This window comes from Rhipicephalus sanguineus, chromosome 6 (assembly GCF_013339695.2).
Source record: "Rhipicephalus sanguineus isolate Rsan-2018 chromosome 6, BIME_Rsan_1.4, whole genome shotgun sequence".
Lineage (NCBI taxonomy): Eukaryota > Metazoa > Arthropoda > Arachnida > Ixodida > Ixodidae > Rhipicephalus > Rhipicephalus sanguineus.
This window is the reverse complement of record NC_051181.1, coordinates 164,650,144-164,672,453: the sequence shown is the minus strand read 5'-3', so window position 1 is coordinate 164,672,453 and position 22,310 is coordinate 164,650,144. Positions and strand designations below refer to the sequence as shown.

At 46.8% G+C, this 22,310-nt stretch overlaps 2 protein-coding genes across 5 annotated transcripts in view; both read left to right on the top strand.

The window, feature by feature from the left end:
• LOC119396984 (cyclin-D-binding Myb-like transcription factor 1) overlaps positions 1-5,922 on the top strand; it is a 42,514-nt gene extending 36,592 nt beyond the window's left edge. For all 3 annotated transcript variants that reach the window (XM_037664385.2, XM_037664387.2, XM_037664384.2), the window contains 2 exons: positions 5,496-5,592; positions 5,708-5,922. In XM_037664385.2, coding sequence (XP_037520313.1) covers positions 5,496-5,592; positions 5,708-5,811 — 201 coding nt within the window. In that variant the 3' untranslated portion in view covers positions 5,812-5,922. The remainder of the gene's footprint in view (positions 1-5,495; positions 5,593-5,707) is intronic.
• A 5,736-nt stretch (positions 5,923-11,658) lies between these two features.
• The window catches only part of LOC119396982 (U3 small nucleolar RNA-associated protein 6 homolog), a 71,195-nt gene continuing 60,543 nt past the window's right edge, over positions 11,659-22,310 (top strand). The window contains exons 1-6 of one of the 2 annotated variants that reach the window (XM_037664383.1): positions 11,659-11,871; positions 12,003-12,087; positions 20,657-20,698; positions 20,785-20,856; positions 20,931-20,999; positions 21,234-21,297. In XM_037664383.1, coding sequence (XP_037520311.1) covers positions 11,780-11,871; positions 12,003-12,087; positions 20,657-20,698; positions 20,785-20,856; positions 20,931-20,999; positions 21,234-21,297 — 424 coding nt within the window. In that variant the 5' untranslated portion in view covers positions 11,659-11,779. Of the gene's footprint in view, positions 11,876-12,002; positions 12,088-20,656; positions 20,699-20,784; positions 20,857-20,930; positions 21,000-21,233; positions 21,298-22,310 lie in introns of both variants that reach the window. The other variant, XM_049417294.1, reaches the window with a different exon arrangement.

The window sequence follows — 22,310 nt, the reverse complement described above, 5'->3', positions numbered from 1 at the left end:
AAAATCATTTTTGTTGTTACATACACGTGGTTTATTCGTGAGTAACATTAAGCAAAATCCTAAAAAAAAAACTGCTATGATTTTTTATAAATAAAAATTATGTGTTGTATTAAACATAGCTCACAGACATACAAAAGTGCATTTGGGGAATAGTCCACATCGGAAGAATCACCGCTCGACTCACTAGCAGCAGAGCAACCAGCACGCACTTCCATAGCATAAGCAAACTGCTTAAGTGAGCGCACGGAAGAAAACTGTATGGTTCAAAACGAGTCAATAAGCTATAATAATCCTTCGTGTTATCACCAACAAGACAGAGTTAGTTTTTCCAAGTCCCCAATACAGGAAACGCAACCACGGTGGCATCGTTTGTGTAATTTAGCGCCACACGGAAACAGATGTAATTGCGCCCCGGGGAGCAATAAACGAGGGAGTAACAAGCGGTTACCCTTTGAGAGATTAGAAACCAGACAGCCATCAGCTTTGCGGGCACGAGAAGCAATAACCACCCAAAGGACGAAACAAAAACCAGCTGCACCGTGCGCACGTGCTCGGATGGATGTGCAAGCGAAAGCCGGCACACCGCTTTGGAAAGAAAAAAAACAATGGAGAGACATTGGCGCGTGAAAAAAATCCCACGTATTCCCGAAGTGTGACAGCACATGCCAAGCAAGAGAAATGATCGTAAAAGGTGCATGTTTTATACATACAGGCAATGTTGTACATGTACGGCAAAAGCCCTTTGGTGCCTGTTAGGTGATGCCGCACAGTACGACGTGAACCCTCAAAGGGTTAAAGAGCCAGCAAACAACCCCGGTGTCCAAACTTTGTGATGAAGAGATAACTGCGCTCTTGTACAATGTCAACATGCTGCTGCAGAAATTTTGTGAATAAATGCTGTAATAAGGAAGCTATAAGGGATAGAACAACTGCTTTGGGCGGTTTGGCTTCTCATGCAGCCTTCCTACCCTTTTTCGCTGTGGAGGGGAGTAGGTGTAGCCTGTTGTTGGGTTCACACCCACTTCAGCAACTTAACACGACGTCAGCAATTTACATCATCCGAGCGCAGCCAATGACTGAGCAAGGCTGCATCCACATGTTACTCATGTCAGTTGCTTGCAGGCAGCATGGTAATGAAGCACGGTGCGAGGCACTGATGAGGTAGACAAAAACGCAATGTGTACGCAATTCATCATCATCATCATCAGCCTGTCTACGCCCACTGCAGGGCAAAGGCCTCTCCCATGTTCCGCCAATCAACCCGGTCCTGTGCTTTCTGTTGCCACGTTATACCTACAAACTTCTTAATCTCATCTACCCACCTAATTTTCTGTCTTCCCCTTACGCGTTTGCCCTCTCTTGGAATCCAGTCAGTTACCCTTAATGACCACCGGTTATCCTGCCGACGTGCTACGTGCCCGGCCCATATCCATTTCTTCTTCTTGATTTCAACTATGATATCCTTAACCCCCGTTTGTTCCCTGACCCACTCTGCTCTCTTCCTGTCTCTTAAGGTTACACCTATCATTTTCCTTTCCATCGCTCGCTGCGTCGTCCTCAATTTAAGTTGAACCCTCTTTGTAAGTCTCCAGGTTTCTGCTCCGTACGTAAGTACCGGTAAGATGCAGCTGTTATATACCTTCCTCTTGAGAGATAGTGGTAGACTACCATTCATGATTTGATAATGCTTGCCGAATGAGCCCCATCCCATCCTTATTCTTCTAGTTATTTCACTCTCATGGTTCGGCTCCGCGGTTACTACCTGTCCTAAGTAGACGTACTCCTTTACAACTTCCAGCGTCTCGCCACCTATCGCGAAGCGCTGTTCTCTGCCAAGATTGTTCCACATTACTTTAGTTTTATGCATATTAATTTTCAGACCTACTCTTCTACTTTCCGTATCCAGTTCAGTAATCATGAGCTGTAATTCGTCTCCCGCGTTACTCATCAATGCAATGTCATCAGCGAAGCGCAGGTTACTGAGATACTCTCCATTAACTCTTATCCCTAATTCTTCCCAATCTAGGGCCCTGAAAACCTCCTGTAAACACGCGGTGAATAGCATTGGAGAGATCGTGTCTCCCTGTCGTACGCCCTTCTTTATTGGGATTCTGTCGCTTTCTTTATGAAGGACTATAGTGGCTGTGGATGCGCTGTAGATTTCTTCCATTATGTTTATATAGGCTTCGTCGATGCCCTGATTCCGTAGTGCTTGCATGACTGCTGATGTCTCCACCGAATCAAATGCCTTCTCGTAATCTATGAAGGCTATGTATAGGGGTTGGTTGTATTCCGCGCATTTCTCTATCACCTGATTGATAGTATGAATATGGTCTATTGTTGAGAAGCCTGTACGAAATCCTGCCTGGTCCCTTGGTTGATTAAACTCTAATGTCGTATTAATTCTGTTAGCAATTACTTTTGTGAATAGCTTGTAGACCACGGACAGAAGGCTGATGGGCCTGTAATTTTCAGGTCCTTGACGTCCCCTTTCTTATGGATCAAGATGATGTTGGCATTCTTCCAAGATTCTGGTATCCTCCCTGTCGAGAGACACTTCGTATACAGGGTGGCCAGTTTCTCTACCATAATCTCTCCACCGTCTTTCAACAGGTCTGATGTTACCTGATCCTCACCAGCGGCTTTGCCTCTTTGCATTCCCTTTAGGGCTTTCTTTACTTCTCCTGTTAATACTGGTGGGATGTCAGATTCCTCTGGGATATTACTGCTTCTTACGTTATCATCCTGACTGTCTCGGCTGCTGTACAGATCTCTGTAGAACTCTTCCGCTATCTCAACTATTCTATCCATATTGGTTGTGACATTGCCATCCTTGTCCCTTAACGCATACATCTGATTTTTGCCTATGCACAGTTTTGTCTTCGTAGCTTTGAGGCTTCTTCCGTTCTTTAGAGCATGCTCAATTCTCTCCATATTATACTTTCTTATGTCGACTACTTTACGCCTATTGATCAACTTCGAAAGCTCCGCCAGCTCTATTTTGTCTGTTGCATTTGAGGCTTTCATAGCTTGACGTTTCTTAATGAGGTTTTTTCGTCTCTTGGGATAGCTTACCAGTGTCCTGTCTAACGACTGTACCCCCGACTTCGACTGCACACTCCTTAATGATACTAGTCAGATTATCATTCATTGCGTCAACGCTAAGGTCGGTTTCCTCGGTTAAAGCCGCGTACCTATTCTGAAGTGAAACTCTGAATTCCTGTACTTTCCCTCGCAGTGCTAGTTCATTAATCGGCTTCTTGCGTATCAGTTTCTGCCGTTCCTTCCTCACGTCTAGTTGAATTCTAGATCTTACCATTCTATGGTCACTGCATCGGATCTTGTTAACTACTTCCACATCCTGTATAATGCCCGGGTGGTCGCACATTATGAAGTCTATTTCATTTTTAGTTTCGCCATTAGGACTCCTCCACGTCCACTTACGAGTAGTCCGTTTTCTGTAGAAGGTATTCAAGATCTGTAAATTATTGCGTTCTGCGAACTCTACTAGTAACTCCCCTCTGGCATTTCTAGAGCCGATGCCATATTCCCCAACTGCATGATCTCCAGCCTACTTCTTGCCTACTTTTGCATTAAAGTCGCCCATCAGTACAGTATACTGTGCCTTTACCTTACTCATTGCTGATTCTACGTCTTCGTAGAAGCGTTCAACCAGTTGATCATCATGGCTGGATGTAGGCGCGTAGGCCTGTATCACCTTCATCCTGTACCTCTTATTAAACTTAATCACGATGCATAACACCCTCTCATTAATGCTATAGTATTCCTCTATATTGCCAGCTATATTTTTATGAATAAGGAACCCCACTCCTAGTTCTCTTCTGTCAGCTAAGCCACGATAGCATAGGACGTGTCCGTTCTTCAGCACTGTATAAGCCTCCTGTGGCCTCCTAACCTCACTGAGCCCTATTACATCCCATTTAACACCCTCTAATTCCTCGAATAGTACAGCTAGACTCGCCTCACTAGATAAAGTTCTAGCGTTATATGTAGCCAAGTTCAGATTCCAATGGCGGCCTATCCGGACCCAGAGATTCTTAGCACCCTCTGCTGCGTCGCAGGTCTGACCGCCACCTTGGTCAGTTGCTTCGCAGCCGCTGGGGACTGAGGGCCGAGGGTTAATTGGTGTATTCATGTGGGAGGTAGTGGCCAAGTACTACACCAGGGTGGCCAATCCTGCTCTGGTGAGGGAGTGCATTGCTGGCTGTGGTCGCCAGTGAGGCTGCACCCCAGGCCTTTTTACACAATTCCATCATCACGCGGATTTTTTTTTTTTTTTTTTAATCCGGTTGGGAATTGTCCGGCACCGGGATTCGAACCACGGACCTCTTGCATGCGAAGCTGATGTTCTCATATGATGTTCTCATATGTTGCTAAAAACACCATGCTTGTATTTTTACAATTGCTTCATTGATGAATGGCAATTAAGACAGCAATTCCTGACTCAGAAAATGTATGATAATTAGCTCATTGCCATCATGATAATTAGCTGATAGTGTCATCCAAAAAAAATTACTGCTGACTACTCCATTCAGCCATAAACAAAATGTACTTGGTAGCAAGAAGGGCTAGTTGGTTTTGCTTTGTTTGGTGGGAAACAGTGCCGTGAATGCAGGCAAAGGTTTAGGCACAAAGAGCGCTCGGGTTGCACTTTCAGTGCTTGTGTTTTCCTTCTTTGTTCCTGGACTTTTGTCTGCATCTATATGTAGCAGGCTTAAGCCTTTTATGTGTGACACAGAAATAGCTTTCAATGTACGGCACTATGTTCATGTGCCCTTTCCTTGAGCTGTAGCACTATTCGTCAGACCCTAAATGTTGCCTCAAGTATGTGTTTCCTTGTTCACCAACACAGTGCTTTGTTACTCTACTCGTAGCCAATGAGTCTTGTGTGTTTTTGGCGCAACATGTCAGCAGATGTGGATGCAAGGTACAGTTTGGCAGCACAACTGGGATTGATTAAAATATAGATGACCGCACAAGAATAAATATTGAAGCTGCAAGCATAGCGCGTGATCACCTGTCTTGTGTGAGTAAACCCGCAATCGCCCTGTCAGATAAGGAACTCATGTTCTTGGAAAGCGGCACATGCCGTAGGGGTTAACTAGCTTCTGCAAGGCATTGCAGCTTTTGGCAAGATGTGGCAGTTGTTTCTTATTTTTAGTTTTATTGTTTGTATTTTCATCTTTGAGTTCTCTTATCGGCTGTTCTTGCGAAACGTTTTTCTGTCGGTATACTATATATGTCAATGCGTTCCAGTAAACTTTCAGTTGGCAGTATGTGCTTGTCCTTGTCTTCCTATGTCCCTGTTTAAGTTAAGCGCTTGTATTTCAAGTATCATGAATCACCAACTCGCCCAATCAGCTATTTTATATGTTTAATTGCCCAATAATGCAGTGTTGCAGTGCATCTTGCAGTGGTGCGGTGTAATCTTGGTGATAACATGTAAAAAGGATGCTTGTACTGTGTATTTTCAGGAGATTCATGACACTTCTTGTCTTGATGAGGTGGATGATCCATCTCTTGTGGCTAGTCAAATGAGTGAACACAGGGCAGAAAGTGTCATATTATCAGGTGAGCCAGATCATAATGTATTCAATTCTCCAGCAAACTCTATGTGTCTTTGTCATATTAGTTATTATAAATAAACTAAACGCTATAACAGCCTAATTTGTCCTTTCTTTCCCAGATCCCATGTTAGCTGGAAGCCCTGGTTTGTTGGGATCTTCATCAGACATCGACAGTGAAAAATCGCATGCTGTGGATGGTCTGGATGGTGTGGAAGATACTTGAGGCATTTCCACACTCCATTACTCGCAGCTGCGGTGTTAGAAAACCATTTCTCACACCGTTTTCACAAACCTATTTATGAATAGCGCTGGTAAATAAAATTATGCTTTTCAACAAAATAACTGTGTCAGTGACGATGCAGTTGCTTGCTGCACTTCCATGCATGTGTTGTTGCACCACAGACGTCGGCACATAAATATTGATAAACAAAATAAGGATAATGGATTGTGAGGCTCCTTATTGTTATACACTACCATATGGGGCCAATAGTAGAAAGCTTCAGTTTGTCCATAAACCTCAACATTGGCGGACACCACGTTACCAGAGACTTTGGTGGCAGTAGCAAAGCTGGTAGTGACATCTTGTGGTGTTTTGTGCAACTACAATGCATTCGTTTTTTTTTTTTTTTTTGGTCGCATCAGTGTTCTCATTAAAAAAGAAAGGTGATTCTGCTCTAAGTTACAGTGAAACCTCAGTGGTACGATCACAGCTCACACAAATTTCGGGTTGATACAAATTTTTTGTTGGTCCCGGCCAAGGCCCATTGGCATGCAATGTTATGGAATACGGTTGTTGCGAACTGATTTTCACCCAGCGACGTTTGATATGAACGTACGCTACTGCCCAGGTACGAAAAGGTGCTGTCCGTGCTGTCGCGGAAGACGCGCCAAGCACGTGCGAGCGCGGGAACGCAAGTGTGGGCATGCGCACCGCACTGCCAAATCGTCAGAATCACGGTGTAAGAAAAACACTTTTTTTACGGTTAAAATAAACCTTCAGAGACGCGTCACAGCCTCCGAGATTGTGTGCGCGAATCTTTGAGGCTCTTATGTGCCTCCGTGTGCCTTGACGTTTAGATTACAGAGGACATTAGCACCATGCTTTTGTTTTCTAATACATCGACACGGGCTGCTGTTGTTGTACTGTGTTTACACGTGCCCGCCTCGTGCGTCAGACATCCTATGAAAGGTGGACGAGGACCGAAAGAAGGCGAGGATGGTCTTGGCAAAGGAGTCAGGCCTCACAACGTCAATATGCGCAACCGTTGAGGTCGCACTTGTACGGGCACGGCTGTAAATCTCCCAAAAAACATATCCAACAGCTCCGCGATAGCAAAATCATAACACAGGACCGTGGTTCCGTAATTGTGTGGCCTTGACCCATCGCGTCAAAGCGCTTCTTTTGTTATTTTCGCTGCAGGACTCCATTGTCATGCAAAAAAGCATACTAAAATTTGGAAGGGGCTACTGCCGTCGCGGGTCACAATGCACGTGGTTCATTAATTAAATACGCACCTATGGGCTGTATATTTACGAGGGCTGGTATGATTGCCGACATTTAAGAACTTGACTGACAATCATTCAGGGTTCCTCCCGAGGTTGCTGCGGCCCTGAAAACGAATAAATGAAAATGTACGCCAGTTTTCCTTTGTCGCATGCTAATTTTTCATGCTTTCTGATGATACGAATTTCGGATGATACGAATATTTTTGGTGGTGCCAGGAGATTCGTATCACCGAGGTTTCACTGTAATGATTATCTGATTGTCAGTGATCTCACACCAGCAATTAAGCAAAAAATTTTCAGCATCTCCCACTAAAGGGAACCATGTGGAAATGCGAAGGAGCGCATGGGTCGACTTAAAGTTACGTTCATCACGGGCACCTTGCCCGATGTTAACGCGTCCTTGCATGTGGAGCACACCATGAATTCACTGTAGTTGCTGTTGCTGTTACTCGTCCCGAACTCTTGTTGGAGCACGCCACGCGAGTTCATAGCGCGTCTGCAGAATCTCGTTCCCCGACGCCATCACGTGATTGCTGAGAGAGTGTAAGGGGGAGAGGCCACAGAATGCACTAGCGCGTACCAGCACACGTGGTTTTGTCTGCGTTACGCCAAGCTAGGACAGCATACGGCAGCCTCGGGTCCCTAAAGTGCTCTGCATATATCATCATCAAGGCGGTCGAAGAACAAGGCGAAGAAGACTTCTCCTTGGCGCGGGCTCAATATGTTACAGATGGCTATGGTAGGTTTTAGACTACAGACAAAGCCCAGCACAAAAGCTGCTTCGCATCTAAAAAACTCTCACCATATCCCGCTAAAGGGGACCATGAGGCGATGTGAAGCAGCATGGAAAGCAGCGTTTCGGCATGTCGAGCTTGCGTTTCAGAGGGAAAGTCGAGAGGGGAGAGGGCGAGTGGAGAGGGAAAGGGGAGAGGGGAAATGGAGAGGAGTGGAAGAGGGAAAGGGGAGTGGAGATGGAAAAGGGGATAGCAGGTGTGGGGAGAGGGTTTGCGCATGCGCAGTAAGAGTGGTCACGCAGCACACCACCACCACCGGATTGAACTCCGCCATAAGATGCTTCACATCTAAAGAAAAGTAAGTCGTCATAATATTAGCGTTTTGTGTCTCTGGTTAGACTTGGCATAGTCAGATGTCACTACCATCGTTGCCCATCATGTATACTTCTCCATAATATGTAAAACGCAAACAGTAAGAAGTCTATGGACAAACTATAATCCTTGAATACCGAGGGAAGACGAGGAGGATACTGGGCCATGCTGGCATCGTGGGTAACCTGCACACTGATTAAGCAGCTTGAGGCTTCGTACACAACTGAGCAGTCCTTACATTGACCGCAGAGAACTTGAAGCTAGTCGACCTCCAGTATGCAGCAATACTGAATTGCCACAGTGGGTGCAGTATCCACCACCTTGTCAAAAGCTAAGACACTGCCTAGCATAAGCTTCACCTACAAAAAGCTACGCACATGACATCACTTGCACCCCTACAGGGACAAATGTCTGTGCTGCAGGGCCACACCAACCCTGTACCACATTATGTGGGAGTGCACGCTACACAACCTACCAGGGCGTAGCCAGGGGGGGGGGGGTTCAACCCCCCCCCCCCCGAAATTTTTCTTTCAGTTTTGCTTGTGTATATATACACGTGCACATACAAATGCACGCACAAACATACATAAAGTATGGTTGAACCCCCCCCCCCCCCCGAAAAAAATTTCTGGCTACGCCCCTGACAACCTAGAACACCGCTAGAGAGCAATGGGAGGCCCTGCTGTCCAGAGGGCAAAGAGCCAGCGCAGCCCTGAAATAGGGGCCCCGACCATTAGCAATGACCCCGTCGGGGGCAATCCACAAGAGCTCTGCCTCTCTGATGCGGGGCTAAATGTCAACTTTTGAACTGCTGCACCAATTTTGATAAAAATTTCAGGGATGGCTCACCTTCTTGATATTAGGACATATTCCAATTTTCAGCACCCTAGCCTCAATAGAAAAGAACCTACAGCTCTTATAACGATCGATCATGTATGCTAACTTAGGAAAACTATCAATTCAAAAATACTGAAAATGTACAAGTTATTTATCATTTTAAGTCCTCTAGAAGGTTTGTAGTGCAGGATAAGGCCAGTCACATATTTTTATGACGTTTCTGTAAAAATGCCATCACTCTAAAAGCTAAGCTAGATTACCTTTTTCCTTGTCAGTGCATATGTCAGGCTAGTGAATTTTTTTTGTGTTAGAAACTACTTAGGGACCAGAAAAGTACGTTAACTTCTTTCTGACAAAATTTCAGTCTCAAAACAACCTTGTAAGCAGCTTTTGGCGAAGCAGTTCGGAAATGATAGCTTTCCTAAGAGGCTCGTTGCCCCCAAAAATCCGAACTGAGAAAAATGAGTTTAAAGATTGCACAGCATGCTATTTATTTTGATGGTCAAAAAAAATTTATTAGTGACCTCCTGCATAAATACGGCTTTCCTCATCAACATGACGCTGTTCTGTGACAATTTCATGCCATGGTATTCAATTTTTCGCAGCTTTCGAGCTGTGAATGTTGCTGACTACACGTGTTGGTTGCAAAACGGACCACGCGCTGATCGCAGTGAACTCCCAGGAAAACGAACCTGGGTACCCAGTGGCACACAAACACAGCAGGAGTAACTCAGAATTGGCGTGAAAGCAGGGGCGGATGGTCACGTGATACGTTTCCACCAATTTGAGCTTCAGTTCCAGTTTTCCAGCGACTCTGCTGTCGGCGCATGGCTCAAAATGTGCCTTTTTAATTTATTTGTTTGTCCTCTGATGTAGCCCCGAGAGAAGGTCTTCTGTGACAGAACATCGCGCAAAACAAACAATCTAACATGGGCATTCACTTGGCGTTCGGCTTCTTGCCCGTTTTTCAGCCGCGTCTTGAAAGAGATTCTTGTCTGCTGTACATATGACAACCAAACTTGGTGAGCATAGGCATGCGCAGGGGGGGGGGGGGGCGCTAAGTCAGCCCTATACATTGTAGGGGGGGGGGGGGGGGGCGAGAAGAGGGGCGCAAAGGCAGCCGCATACATTGACATAATAGGGAGGGGGGCGCTGCGGCGAACCTTCGCCTAGAGTTACTGTATATGCTACCTTTAGGTAGCAGAGTTGCGCATCTGTTTTCCAACGCCGCTAGCAACCATGCATTGCGGAGAAGCTGACGCTCGGGCCAATTTTTGTATTTCTCGACGCCGCCGCTGCAGCTCACTCAATTAACACTAGTTATCGACAGCCAATGTTTATCGCCGGCCTTCGACACGCCAGACATGTTTATCGGCGACGCGGTAGGCATGTCGCCTGCAAAAATGGAGTGCGACTTCACCGCATAGCTGTGGTTGCTAGCCGGACCTATGCGCTACTCTGCTACCTAAAGGTAGCATATACAGTGACTCTACCTTCGCCCCCCTTGAAGGGGAACCCTGCGCACGCTTATGTTGGTGAGCATGTTCTTTAATGAACCATCCATTCAAAACAACTCGAATTGGAAAATGCGAAATTTTTTTTGAACATCGTGTTTTTAGACCCGCATATCCCCGCAGCACTTTTTCAGGATGGTCAGAAAACGCTGCCTATCGGTAGTCGAGGCTTCTGAGAACATGTGTGCCAAGCATTATAGCGCAGCACACGGCCTGAAATTTACAATGAATTCTCAAAATCAGCTAGAAATCGTTCCCTCTTCTCTTGACAAATAATGCCATAAACCCAAATGACGGCGCCATAAACCCAAAGTCCACGGCCATTGGCCGATTTGAGCATCGCAGCCGCCGCGGGATGCCGTGCCGTGCACGTGCGCTTGCTCTCGGTCACACTGAAAGTAAACTGCGCGTTCGAAGAAAAAGAAGTGTTCAAGGTCATGACGCGTGCTGACGGACGGGTGTAGGTTCTTGCCCCTTGTCATCCACCCCGCGTAGGTTTTGGCGTGCTCGCTGAAACTACTTGAAACCACGACCTTCTCTATAAACTAGAGGAGGTCGTGCTTGAAACTAATTGAAACGCTCGTACTAGACGGATTAAAAAAAGATTTTGAGGCAGTCGACTCGTGAGGCAACAAACTCCTTTAATGAAGCTATTCGATGATTAATTGGAAAATTGTTGCAGGGCCCAATTGCATTGATGGGAAGATATTTTTTCAGGGGCAATATAAGCCGCCTTATATCAAAATATGAAGGCCCCCGGACATTTTTCATGGTTTTATTAATTGTTTGCTGTTGCCCCGAGCCGCACATGTTCTGGCAGAGCGTGTGCAACGTCGATGTCTACCGACACCTCGGAGAGCCTGAGAAAACTTGTCCACGGACGGAAAAAAGCACGGAATGAAGCTCGCTCTCAGCTCTCCACGCACCGCGCAACATTTGGCCGAGATGCTCGCAGATTCATCTTCTATTCGCGAAGTGTGTGTCCTCGTGAGAGGGTGGTTCAAGGTCCCTTTTAAAAGTATACCGTCATTTCATAGCTTTCGGCGATCCTCCATGCAGCCAAACCACCATCGCCATCATGGCTCTATGGCATAGCCATAGCCATCCATAGCCTAGACATTGCTTTTTTTTTCTCTCTGTACGCGTGAAAGCGTGGTTTCTGGCGTGCATGCAGGCGTGTGACAGCCGTGTGTTTTCAGTGAAGTAAATACAGAGACAGCGTCTAATTATGGCGGAACTAGTTCAGAAAAACATTGAGGGCTTCATACCTGAATTGGAGCAAATGGAAAGGACTGGTCTGGTCACCAGAGATCAAGTCAGGCAAGTGCTCTTCGAGCCGGCTGGAGCGCGTTGCATATCTCAGTTGCTATCGAAGACAGTTATACCCATTTTCACGTGTAGTTATCTGAAATTATAATAATTAATGTTGGAGTGGTTGCATTGATTTGCAGAGAGATCCTGAGGCGGAGGAAACGGTTCGAATATCGCCTGCGTCGAAGGAAGAAGTCCAAAGAAGACTTCTTGACTTACATACAGGTATTAAACTGTGCATTGAGAAGTGGATGAATGGGCCCATAAAATGTGACGTGAGATCGCTCTAGCGTATTCAGTGCTTGACGAAATCGAGTTAAGTGCGAGGGAAGACTATACATAACTTGCAACTGCGTCACACCGCGGAACTCTGGGATACGATTTCGCGGCATGCGCCGCCATTACCGAGCACATGGCAGCAGACGACACCGACTCAAGCTGTGCGGCTCTCGCATTTCCCGTCAATGCTGCACATCGCAACGGCGATTTGTGCGACATTTGGCTGCAGCACGAGAAGTGTAAATCAATTTTGAAAAAAGACCAGACGTGGGGACGTACTGTATGCCAAACGTGATCACAAACCCGTGTGACCGCACGAAAGAGCTGTCCAAGAAGCGGAGCACATGGCTTATGCGCGCGTAAACAGGAAGGACCGCAGACGTTGTACAACGTTTGAATGTGCGGGTGTCACTTTATAAAGGCAAGTTATGCTTCCGCATCTCCTCACCTCTTCGCCGAGTGTATCACCACGGAGTTATGCGCGAGGTCAATTTTTGTCAAAATGTGAAGCACCGAATTGAACACAGCAATCGCGCCTTGGCTGTCGGGAGGCTCTCTTAGTTCTTCGGTGAAACGAACCCTGACCGGGCGCCAAACATGTTATTGGGCCATGGTTTTATGCAGCAATCAGCGACGAAATCTGTGCAGTTTGAGCGTCGCAAAATGCAGGGGGTGAAGAGCGCCGCTGTAGGTGACTCGTGCGAAGTTGTTTCAACTATTACGTGCGACACCACTGACAACACTGCAGGCTGCATGATGTCCTGAACAATTCTCATTCGTCATAAGCGCAAGGCAACGATCAAAACACGCGCACTACGCCGAACGATCCGCGCACGAACGTAAACACAGCGCGGCCACTGAGACGTATGTGCTCGGTGATGGCGGACGGAAGACGGGCACTGACGCCACTTGCAAGTTATGTATAGTGCAAAAGAAGGCACTTCAATCACAATGTGTCCACTATGCGGTCCTTGTGTTTTTAGCGCACTTGTTAATCTGTGCTGCCCGTGTTTACCGATTGTTCTCGTATGGTGTTTGTTTCTGGCCTACAGCTGCTTGAATAAAAACGAACGTTTCATTTTTTTTAATAAACCTCGAGTGTAAAAGTAAAAACGAGTAAGTGCGTTGGGTGGCGGTGGTGCGTCTTACTATTAAAAACATAATTTAGGGAGTGACAGATCTAGCTTCATAGGTATGTCATAATAGAACGGCAGCGCAACCACACACGGACCGAAGAAAGAAGGAACACGGAGACTTATTTCATAGGTATGTGACTGAAAAGCAGTCAGAATTAACTCGGAGGCCTTAAAGGAGTACTGACACGATTTTGAAGTGCAACAAAACGGACGTTTTTGGTTTCCTTGGCATGTAGTGTTAACGCTCTCCCCACACCGCATCCGGGAAACACGTATAAATATTTAAGTTTGATTTTTAAAGTTTTCATCTCCCAGCATCTGCAAGGCAGCTTCACCGCATGGAGAGCCCTATGACGTTTCAAGTCGGCTCACTTGGTTTGCGAAATCTGGGTCCTGCATGCAGCCTAAATCACAGAAATCGCTGTCGGAGGCACTGGACGACAGTTCACTCATCATGAACCACGTTCGACTGACAGCAAAGGACAGCAGGTGCATATTTCGTGGGTTGCTGTCTGCCCGTGACGTCACGGGCCGACTTGACACGTCACTACGAAGCCGCCCTCTCGAAACCGAAACCGAAACTGCTGGTTGAAAGAAGCGGTATTAAAAATATATGTAATGCATCCCCAGGCACCAAGACACTCTTTTTAGGGTTATCGACACCCGTGCTTTCATTTAGAGCAACAATCCGAAAAATTTTAAAATTCATGTCAGTACTCCTTTAACTGCAGTTCGGATGCCGTGCATTCTCGTGACATTAAACCGTGAAGCAAGGAAGTGAATGTTCATACAAGCCACAATAAAGCAGTATACATCCAGCCTGTGTAAACAAGATATCTCAGCGGGCTGTATTGTTCTTTCAAGTCAGTGCAAGTAGGTTGACGACGCACAGTGCACTGGTCATCATGAATTGAGAAATAACAATGTTATGTGCACAGTACAGAGTGCACCGACATCGTATGTGCTTATATGCACGGCATAAGTATCCTTTCTAAAAAGACAGGGCGTGCAAACACGAACACAAAAAAGAAGTTGGGACACTGCGTTTGTGGTGTCCTGACTTCTTTCTTGTGTCCGTGTTTGCACGCCCTGTCTTTTTAGAATGAATACTTACCAACTAGCTCAGCTCTCTGTTATTCTAAGCATAAGTATCCCTACTTTGCAAGTGTCACGGGTTGACCTATGTCACTGGCGCCAGTGACCCGCTCTGTACTGCCTTGCAGTTTTTGCTATGTTGCCGGCATCACTAGTTGTGGATTGGAAAGTCTATTTGCACTTCAACAGCTCAGGGTCATGTGACTTCAACAGAAATTTCATGGATACATAGTGTGCACGTGTGTCATGCAGCGCCCCTTCGTCACTTCCGGAATGCGCCACTGACATGCCTGGGTACCTACTGACGGCATCGCCGACCGCTGCCGTGTTATTTCCTCGTGCTTGCGCCCGCTCAGTTCGCCCTCATGATGCAAGTTTGTGCAATTATCAGCTGCTGGTGAAGCAAGTCGTTATTGCAGGCCGCGAACAGGGAACAAAGGGTCGGGGGTGTTCTCTTTGCCGAAATTTATCACCCCACATTGTCAGTGCACACATCTCAACCAGCAGCACTCCAAGATGGCGACCACAGTGACGTCAATGAAAACTATGTATAACGGACTATTGTATATCAGCTTTTGGACAAGCGAGCGAAGACGAGGAGAACGAAGTGGCGCGACCGAGGACTCTGAGCTTGCGACCAGGCTGCCCGCTTTCAGTGTTCTGAAAAGACAACAAAGGAATGTTATAATACTGGCGACGAGGATGGGATCCCGCAAAGCAAGTTGACGTTGAAGACGATGCCCAAAGGCAAGATACCAGAATTTGTGCCTGGCACCGACTGGTCGTCATGGATAGAGTGCCTGGAGTACTACTATGAAGCCAACGATATAGTGGAATCCTCCAAGAAGCGAGCGGTGGAGACGCTGAGGGCCCTGGTGACCCCAAAGAAGCCTTCCGAGGTGGACTTCGTGGACATCATCAAGCTACTGACCCAGCACTTCGATCCCAGGCCTTCTGAGTTACTTGGCTTGTTATCGTTTCCAGAAACGAGACCAGCTTTCTAACGAATCCGTCAAAGACTATGTGACAGCTCTGCGAACCTTGGCAAAGGATTGCAACTCTGGCAACGCAGACTCCACGACGGCGGAACGTGAGGCGTCGGGCGGTAGCACGGAGGTCCAGTCTCAAGCAGGGAGCACAAGGCTACCTTTGAAAGTGATGCTACGAGACAGACTGGTATGTGGAATCCATGATTCTTATCTTCAACAAAGGTTGCTAGCTGAGGATAAGCTAACATTTAAGAAAGCCTACGAACTCGTGTTGACGGCTGAATCAGCAAGAGACCAGCAGAGGCAGATACAAGGCAGTCAGCAACAGGCTGACACTTTCGCTGTAAATCATCAGAATGTTCGTGAGGGCATCACAAGCAAGCCGCCTCAGAGCTTCCGATGTTTAGCAGATCATAAGGCCGAGAAGCGTTTCTTCAAAAATGCCACGTGTAACATCTGCTGCAAGAAGGGACACATCGCCAAAGCTTGTCTCTCTAAAAGGGACACTAAAGGCAAATAACAATTTATGTCAGAGTGAAAGCCCAATGTATGACAACTTCTAAAACGACAATATTATCAACAGCAGTGCCCTACTTACCGAGAAATTAAGCTAAATGTATCACATAATGAGCGCCACGAGTGGGACATTTTCGAAGTGATCCCGATGACGTAGGGAAGTCGGCCTACAATAAATCGCTAGTAATGAAACTAGCAGCAGTAAAAAAAGAACATTCCGAGCATCAAAAGACGTAATAAAATGCTGTTTGTTCGTTTCCGCTTGATTCATGGAAAACAAAACCTCCGTGGCGTTGCCATGGGGAACGGCGCGCGTGGTTCAAAGGTTCCGTTTTCGCCGAACTGTGCCTCGCCCGTCTCAGTGGTAGTTTCGGGATCGCGTACTGCCGTGCGTGTTTTGCGCGCTCGTGAAAGTAGCTGTGACAGAAAGTTCGACAAAATGCCGCATGCGTGTGATATTGCCGGATGCCCGAATGGTGCACAACGCCAGTGCTGCAGCAAGGAAACCGGTGTGTCTTTTCACTGGGTGCCGCGGAATGAACCCTTACGCTCGAAGTAGCTTAGTGTCATGACATTGCGCCAGTGTGCTAAACAGTCAAAACCTCTGCGTGTGTGCTCGCTGCACTTTCGTACTGAGGATTACGATACCAACCGCAACTTGGTGACGGCTTTGAATGTGCCCATCCGAGCAAGTCTTTGCCGCAGCGCCGTTGTTGCTACTGTGGGTCCCGCTACTTCCGCTCGGATGCTACTAGTGTCGGCGGCCGCGCAGTAAAAGCGGGCAACGTTGGGCATGGCAGCAGTGACGTATGAGAGTCGTATTTTCAGGCGGGAGATTTGAAGCGCGCTGACGCGATGCGGACCACTAAAAACGTGATTTTGTTGCAAAATAAGCACTTCTTTGGCATAAAAGCAGCGCTACGAGGTTTCTGGACCGCTATTTCAACAATCAACGTCGACTTAATATTTGCCTTTAGTGTCCCTTAAAAAGGCTAAGGCACAAAAGTACCAAGGAAGCCATTGTTTAGAAGAAAAAAGGGAGGTGTTCGATGAACAGGATGACTGCGACTACCTTTTTACTGTTTTTCACACGAAACCACAGATGACAACCACACCAAGGTTTGTCGTGACAGTCCGGCTTTCTGGTCGGCCACTTGAGATAGAAGTCGGCTCGGGAGCGGCGTTCTCTATAATAAGTGGAGCGACTTTTGCTCACCTCTGGCCTCAGGATGCCCCGGTGTTAAGAGAACGCAAACTTGCTCTACGGACATGGTCGGGAGAATGCCTAGACATCATAGGCTCCGTGCTCATCGAGGTTTCCTTAAAAAAAATCAAAGCCCAGCTACCTTTGCTCGTGGCTGGAGGAGTTGGAGCCAGTTTGTTAGGAAGAAATTGGTTCGAAAAACTGGGAATTACGATGCATGGGGTCAACAATCTCACGGGAACAACCATGGAAGACATATTAGCCAAGTTCTCTGCGGTGTTCGACGGCGATCTCACTGGACATTCAGGCCCACCTGTACGCATCGACCTAGCCGAAGACGTGATACCCAAGTTTCTGAAATGCCGGCAAGTGCCATTTGCTTTACGCAATGCCATCTGTCGAGAACTCGACAAGCTCCAGGCCCAAGGCATAATCGAGTGCATCGCCACTTCGGATTGGGCTACGCCCGTGGTAGTGGTGAGGAAGAAGAATGGATCTTCGCGATTGTGCGGGGACTATAGAAGCACAGTGAATGCGAGCATCAAGCCCACAGCGTATCCCCTGCCAACGGCAGCTGAGTTGCTGGCAACTCTTCGGGGTGGACAGATATTCTCCAAGATTGATTTAACACAGGCTTATCAACAACTGCATGTCGACAAGGCCACTTCAGAGATGCTGACCATCAATACAATTAAAGACTTGTACACAGTGAAATGGCTACCATTCGGCATTTCAGCATCACCATCTATATTCCAACGCTTGATGGATACTCTGCTCGCTGGATTGCCCGAGGCTTGCGCCTATTTGGACGACATCCTCATCATGGGAGCGTCGAATGAAGAGCATTTAGATCGCCTGGAAGCAGTTCTGCAGCGTTTGCAACAAGCAGGCCTTAAAGCCAACAAAGAAAAGTGCATATTTGGTGTACGTGAAGTGCAGTTCCTGGGATACAGAGTGAGCTCTAAGGGAGTTGAGCCAACGTCTGAAAAAGTCGAAGCAATAACGAGTGCACCAGAACCAACAAACAAGTCGGAACTACAGTCCTTTTTAGGAATGATAAGCTTTTACAGCCGGTTCCTCCGTGACAAGGCATCAATTGCCGAAGCTCCACTCAAGGCTGCTTTCAACAGACTTAAGGACGCGCTGCGTGAACGTAAGGTTTTTGCGCATTACGACGATTCTCGTCCGCTGATGCTGAGCTGCGATGCTTCGCCTTATGGTTTAAGAGCTGTACTTGCGCAGCTGGACGGAAACGGACAAGAAATACCAGTAGCATTTGCATCAAGAACCCTCGGAAAATGTGAGAGAAATTATTCCCAGCTTGACAGGGAAGGACTTGCAGTTGTTTTTGGAGTCATGCACTTTCACTAGTATATTGCTGGTCGGCATGTACTCATTGTGACTGACCATAAGCCGCTTCTTGGAATGATGTGCCCTAGGAAACAGATTCAGCAAGTTTTATCACCGCAAATGCTTTGCTGGTGCGTGAATTTGAGCGCTTATGACTACGAGTTGGTGTACCGAGAAGGGAAAAGACACCAGAAGGCAGATGCGCTCATTAGACTTCCTCTGGCCTCCAATGTCGATGAGCTGGCGGCACCGGGGAACGTGTTGATGATTGAAGGGTTGCGAAAACCTCCACTGACTGCTGGGAAGATAGCCAGACTGACAGGGGAAGACTCCACGCTATCTGAAGTTCACCATGGGCTACAAACAGGATCAACGGCATCATGGCAGGGCGCAAGTTTCCAACCGTACAAGAGTCGGGTACATGAACTCTCCACGCACCGTGGTTGCGTATTATGGGGCACACGAGTCGTGATTCGAATGGAAACGAGAGGAAGCTTTGACGCTTCTTCATGCCATTCACCCGGGAATAACCACGATGAAACGTTTTGCTCGCAGTCACCTGTGGTGGCCTGGGTTGGACGCCGACATGGAGTCCAAGGTGCAATCATGCGAGACGTGTCAAATGCACAGCCGTCTTCCTTCCGCTGTTGCGATTCCGGAATGGCCCCGTCCAAATGAACCATGGAAGGTCGTTCATGTTGACTTCGCAGGGCCGGTGAAAAATAAGAGCCTTTTAATCGTAGTGGATGCTTACTCCAAGTGGTTAGAAGTAAGACATGTGCCGTCACAGTCTACTTCCGCTGCAGCGGATGTGCTACGGTCACTGTTCGTCACTTTTGGCATACCGCAAATGATAGTTTCCGATAATGGAACAGCATTCGTTTCGTCCGAAAAGAAACACTTCTTCAAACTGAACATGATCAAGCACATAACATCAGCTCCATATCATCCGGTTACAAATGGGCAAGCGGAACATATGGTGGCAGAAGTGAGAATGCCTCTCAAGAAACTGACCGAGGGAAGTCTTTCCTGCCGGCTATCGCGGTTTTTATTCAAGCAGCATACGACACCGCACACCAAAACGCAGAAAACGCCTGCAGAACTCATGTTCGGACCGTCTCACCTGGATGCGCTACACCCGCGAAAACTTACTCAAAAGGGGAAGGTGGATGATGTGGCTTACATGGCAGAACATTATGCGCCAGGCAACAAGGTGTGGGTTAAGAATTTCCTCAACAACCCCGCATGGCTACCCGCTGTAGTATTTAAAGAATGCGGCAAAAGGTCGTTTGTAACCATGACCCAAGATGGCCGGAAGTACAGGCGTCATGTGGATCATATGAAGAGAAGGCACACGGGGATTGCAAACGCCGTTCAAGAATCACCCTATTATTCTTGGCCAGAAGACGATGCAGACGAACACAATCGCTGCCCTACAAGACTAAGTTCAGTGCCGAGTGTGAGACGAAAGATGCACCTGCAGCTTTTGGTTCGTCTCCTAATGCGGACGCAGATTCGGCCTCTGAAGCAGGGACGCTGGAGAAAACGCAGCCCACACAACGCTCACAACCCGTTCCAGACGGTAGGCCACGCAGCCGCTATGGTCATATTCTGAAGGCGCCAGATCGACTGTCCATGTGAAGATGCCGTCATCGAACTGACTTCAAGTATTAATAAGCGTCACTAGAGGGGGGAAGTATTGTATGTGAGCTTTTGGACAAGCGAGCGAGGACGAGTAGAATGAAGTGGCGCGACCGAGGACTCTGAGCTCGTGACCAGGCTGCCCGCTTTCAGTGTTCTGAAAAGACAATAAAGAATTGTTATAATACGGACATTTTGCTGTTGACCCAGGCTCTGGTAGTAGTGATGCTGCAAAAGAGTGAGAACCATGAAGCGGCAAAGTGTAGGTTGCTGTGCTGGGAGGTGTCCGTGTTGTCCTTCTGTCCTCTGTTTTGTTAACAAGTGCCCTAACATAGCAAAATGTATTACCAACACGCCCAAGCCTATACGCTGTAGGTTACTGGCCCTTCTAGTGGCAGGGACTCGCCACTGACACTTGAAAAGGAGCGATACTTGTGCAACTTTGCCACTTGTGCATATAACCACTTCCGATGTTGGCACACTCTGTAGTGCATATATTGTTCATTGAGAAATATCATTTCTTGCTGTAGCACTGCCATCTATAAGAAATGTATATGCAGCATTTTTTTTTTTTCCTGTTTTAGTATGAGCTGAACCTGTATGAGCTGCTTCAGAAGAGAAGAGCGGTAAGAGCTGCTATTCAAACATATTTACTGAAAACTGTGTGTATTGTACTGTAACTGTTCACTGTTGCTGTTTTTGTTTGTTCCAGAGGCTTAGAATCACAGATAAGAGACCCGAGATTGATCACATGATTGCAAGGAGAATCAACAAGCTGTTTAAGGCAAGCCGTACTATTGCATGAAGTCGGCAGGCCTTTTTCGTAACATTGTATCTTCTGTTGGTCTTTTAATGCAGAAGGCTGTGCTCATGTTCAGTGGCGACTCAAAGCTGTGGCTTTCGCACATTGATTTCTGTGTACGCATGGTGAGTGGATCTTTTGCTCTATATGAAAAGTTGCTAGTGCTACAGAATCCAACCTTGTGAAGGATATTGCCTTTTTTTTTTTTTAATGCACAGAGGTGTAGCCAGCATCATTTTTGTCGCATGCCACACTACTCTTGCAGCAGAGCATGGTGTCAGAGAAATGGGATATGTCATCTTGATTGTATAGATTGTCAGTTTTTCAGGTGACGAAAGCAGAACCCTTTCTTATTGCAGGGTTGGAACCATGTAGTGGGAACACTTTATACCCGCATGCTAAATCTCCACAGTCACAGGCCAGGTGAGCAGTCTTTGTGTTTTCAGCTGTAGAAAACACTGTTTGCAATGTGTGCTACAGCTGTTCTTTCATCATGTACCATGTTTATTTGATTGCGGTGCTGTCTTCATCGTAGTGTGCACCCAGTTTTCATGGCCAGAAATCGCTGTTCGCTCACCAGTTTTTTGTGGTAAGGAAGGTAGTAATGACAAGTTGTTCTAACATTTACAAAGAAAACTTGTTGCACCCCAGCTTCAACACACTGAGTATAGCTTGTTGTCCCTGTTGTCGGCCTTCTTTCTTCTGTCAACAGCCCAGAACATTTCATATTTAGGGCCTTCCGTGTATTTTTAAGCACCACATTCAAGTGCTTCACAGACCATGGCATCCTAGCGAACTTAGAGCAGGCACAGAGCTAGCTACCTCAGCATTTCCAGCTGAAGCGAAATGTGAGGGTTCGGATTCAGTAATAGAAATTTCTAATGCCATTGAGTTACGATTTGCACTCTAATCCTAAGTGTATGCAAAGTTACAGTAATTTTTTCAGAAAAAAAGCGATCTAAAATTGAGTGAATATGGTGCTTCTGAAGCATGCCATCCGACAATGTTATTATCATGTACTGCTATGTCTTTATTGGCATAATCTGGTTGTATTAGAGGAAGTAACGAAAGTTAACACTCAGTGTTCCGATCGGTCCGTGGCAGATCTTTACGGCTTACTGTAAAGAGTGGCCGAGCCTCGGAAGGGGGGTTTTTCTGCTTGTTCATTTGACACTGCCGTCTAGCGCTCTAGATATCTGTCACGAGGCTATCAAAACAGTCTGGTGCAAAATTGTTGCCTAACAACTCTAGTTTGGTTGTTGGCTCGGTCTACCATGCGCCGAACTTTGATCTGAGCGCAATTCGCACCTTGTATGAGATTGTCTCAGAAGTGTCTGGCGAAGTGATACTGTTCATTGGTGAATGTAATCTGCCGGGCTTGTGTTGGCAGGATGATTATTGTGACATTGTTGCCCGTTGTGCTGTGAACACTGAAA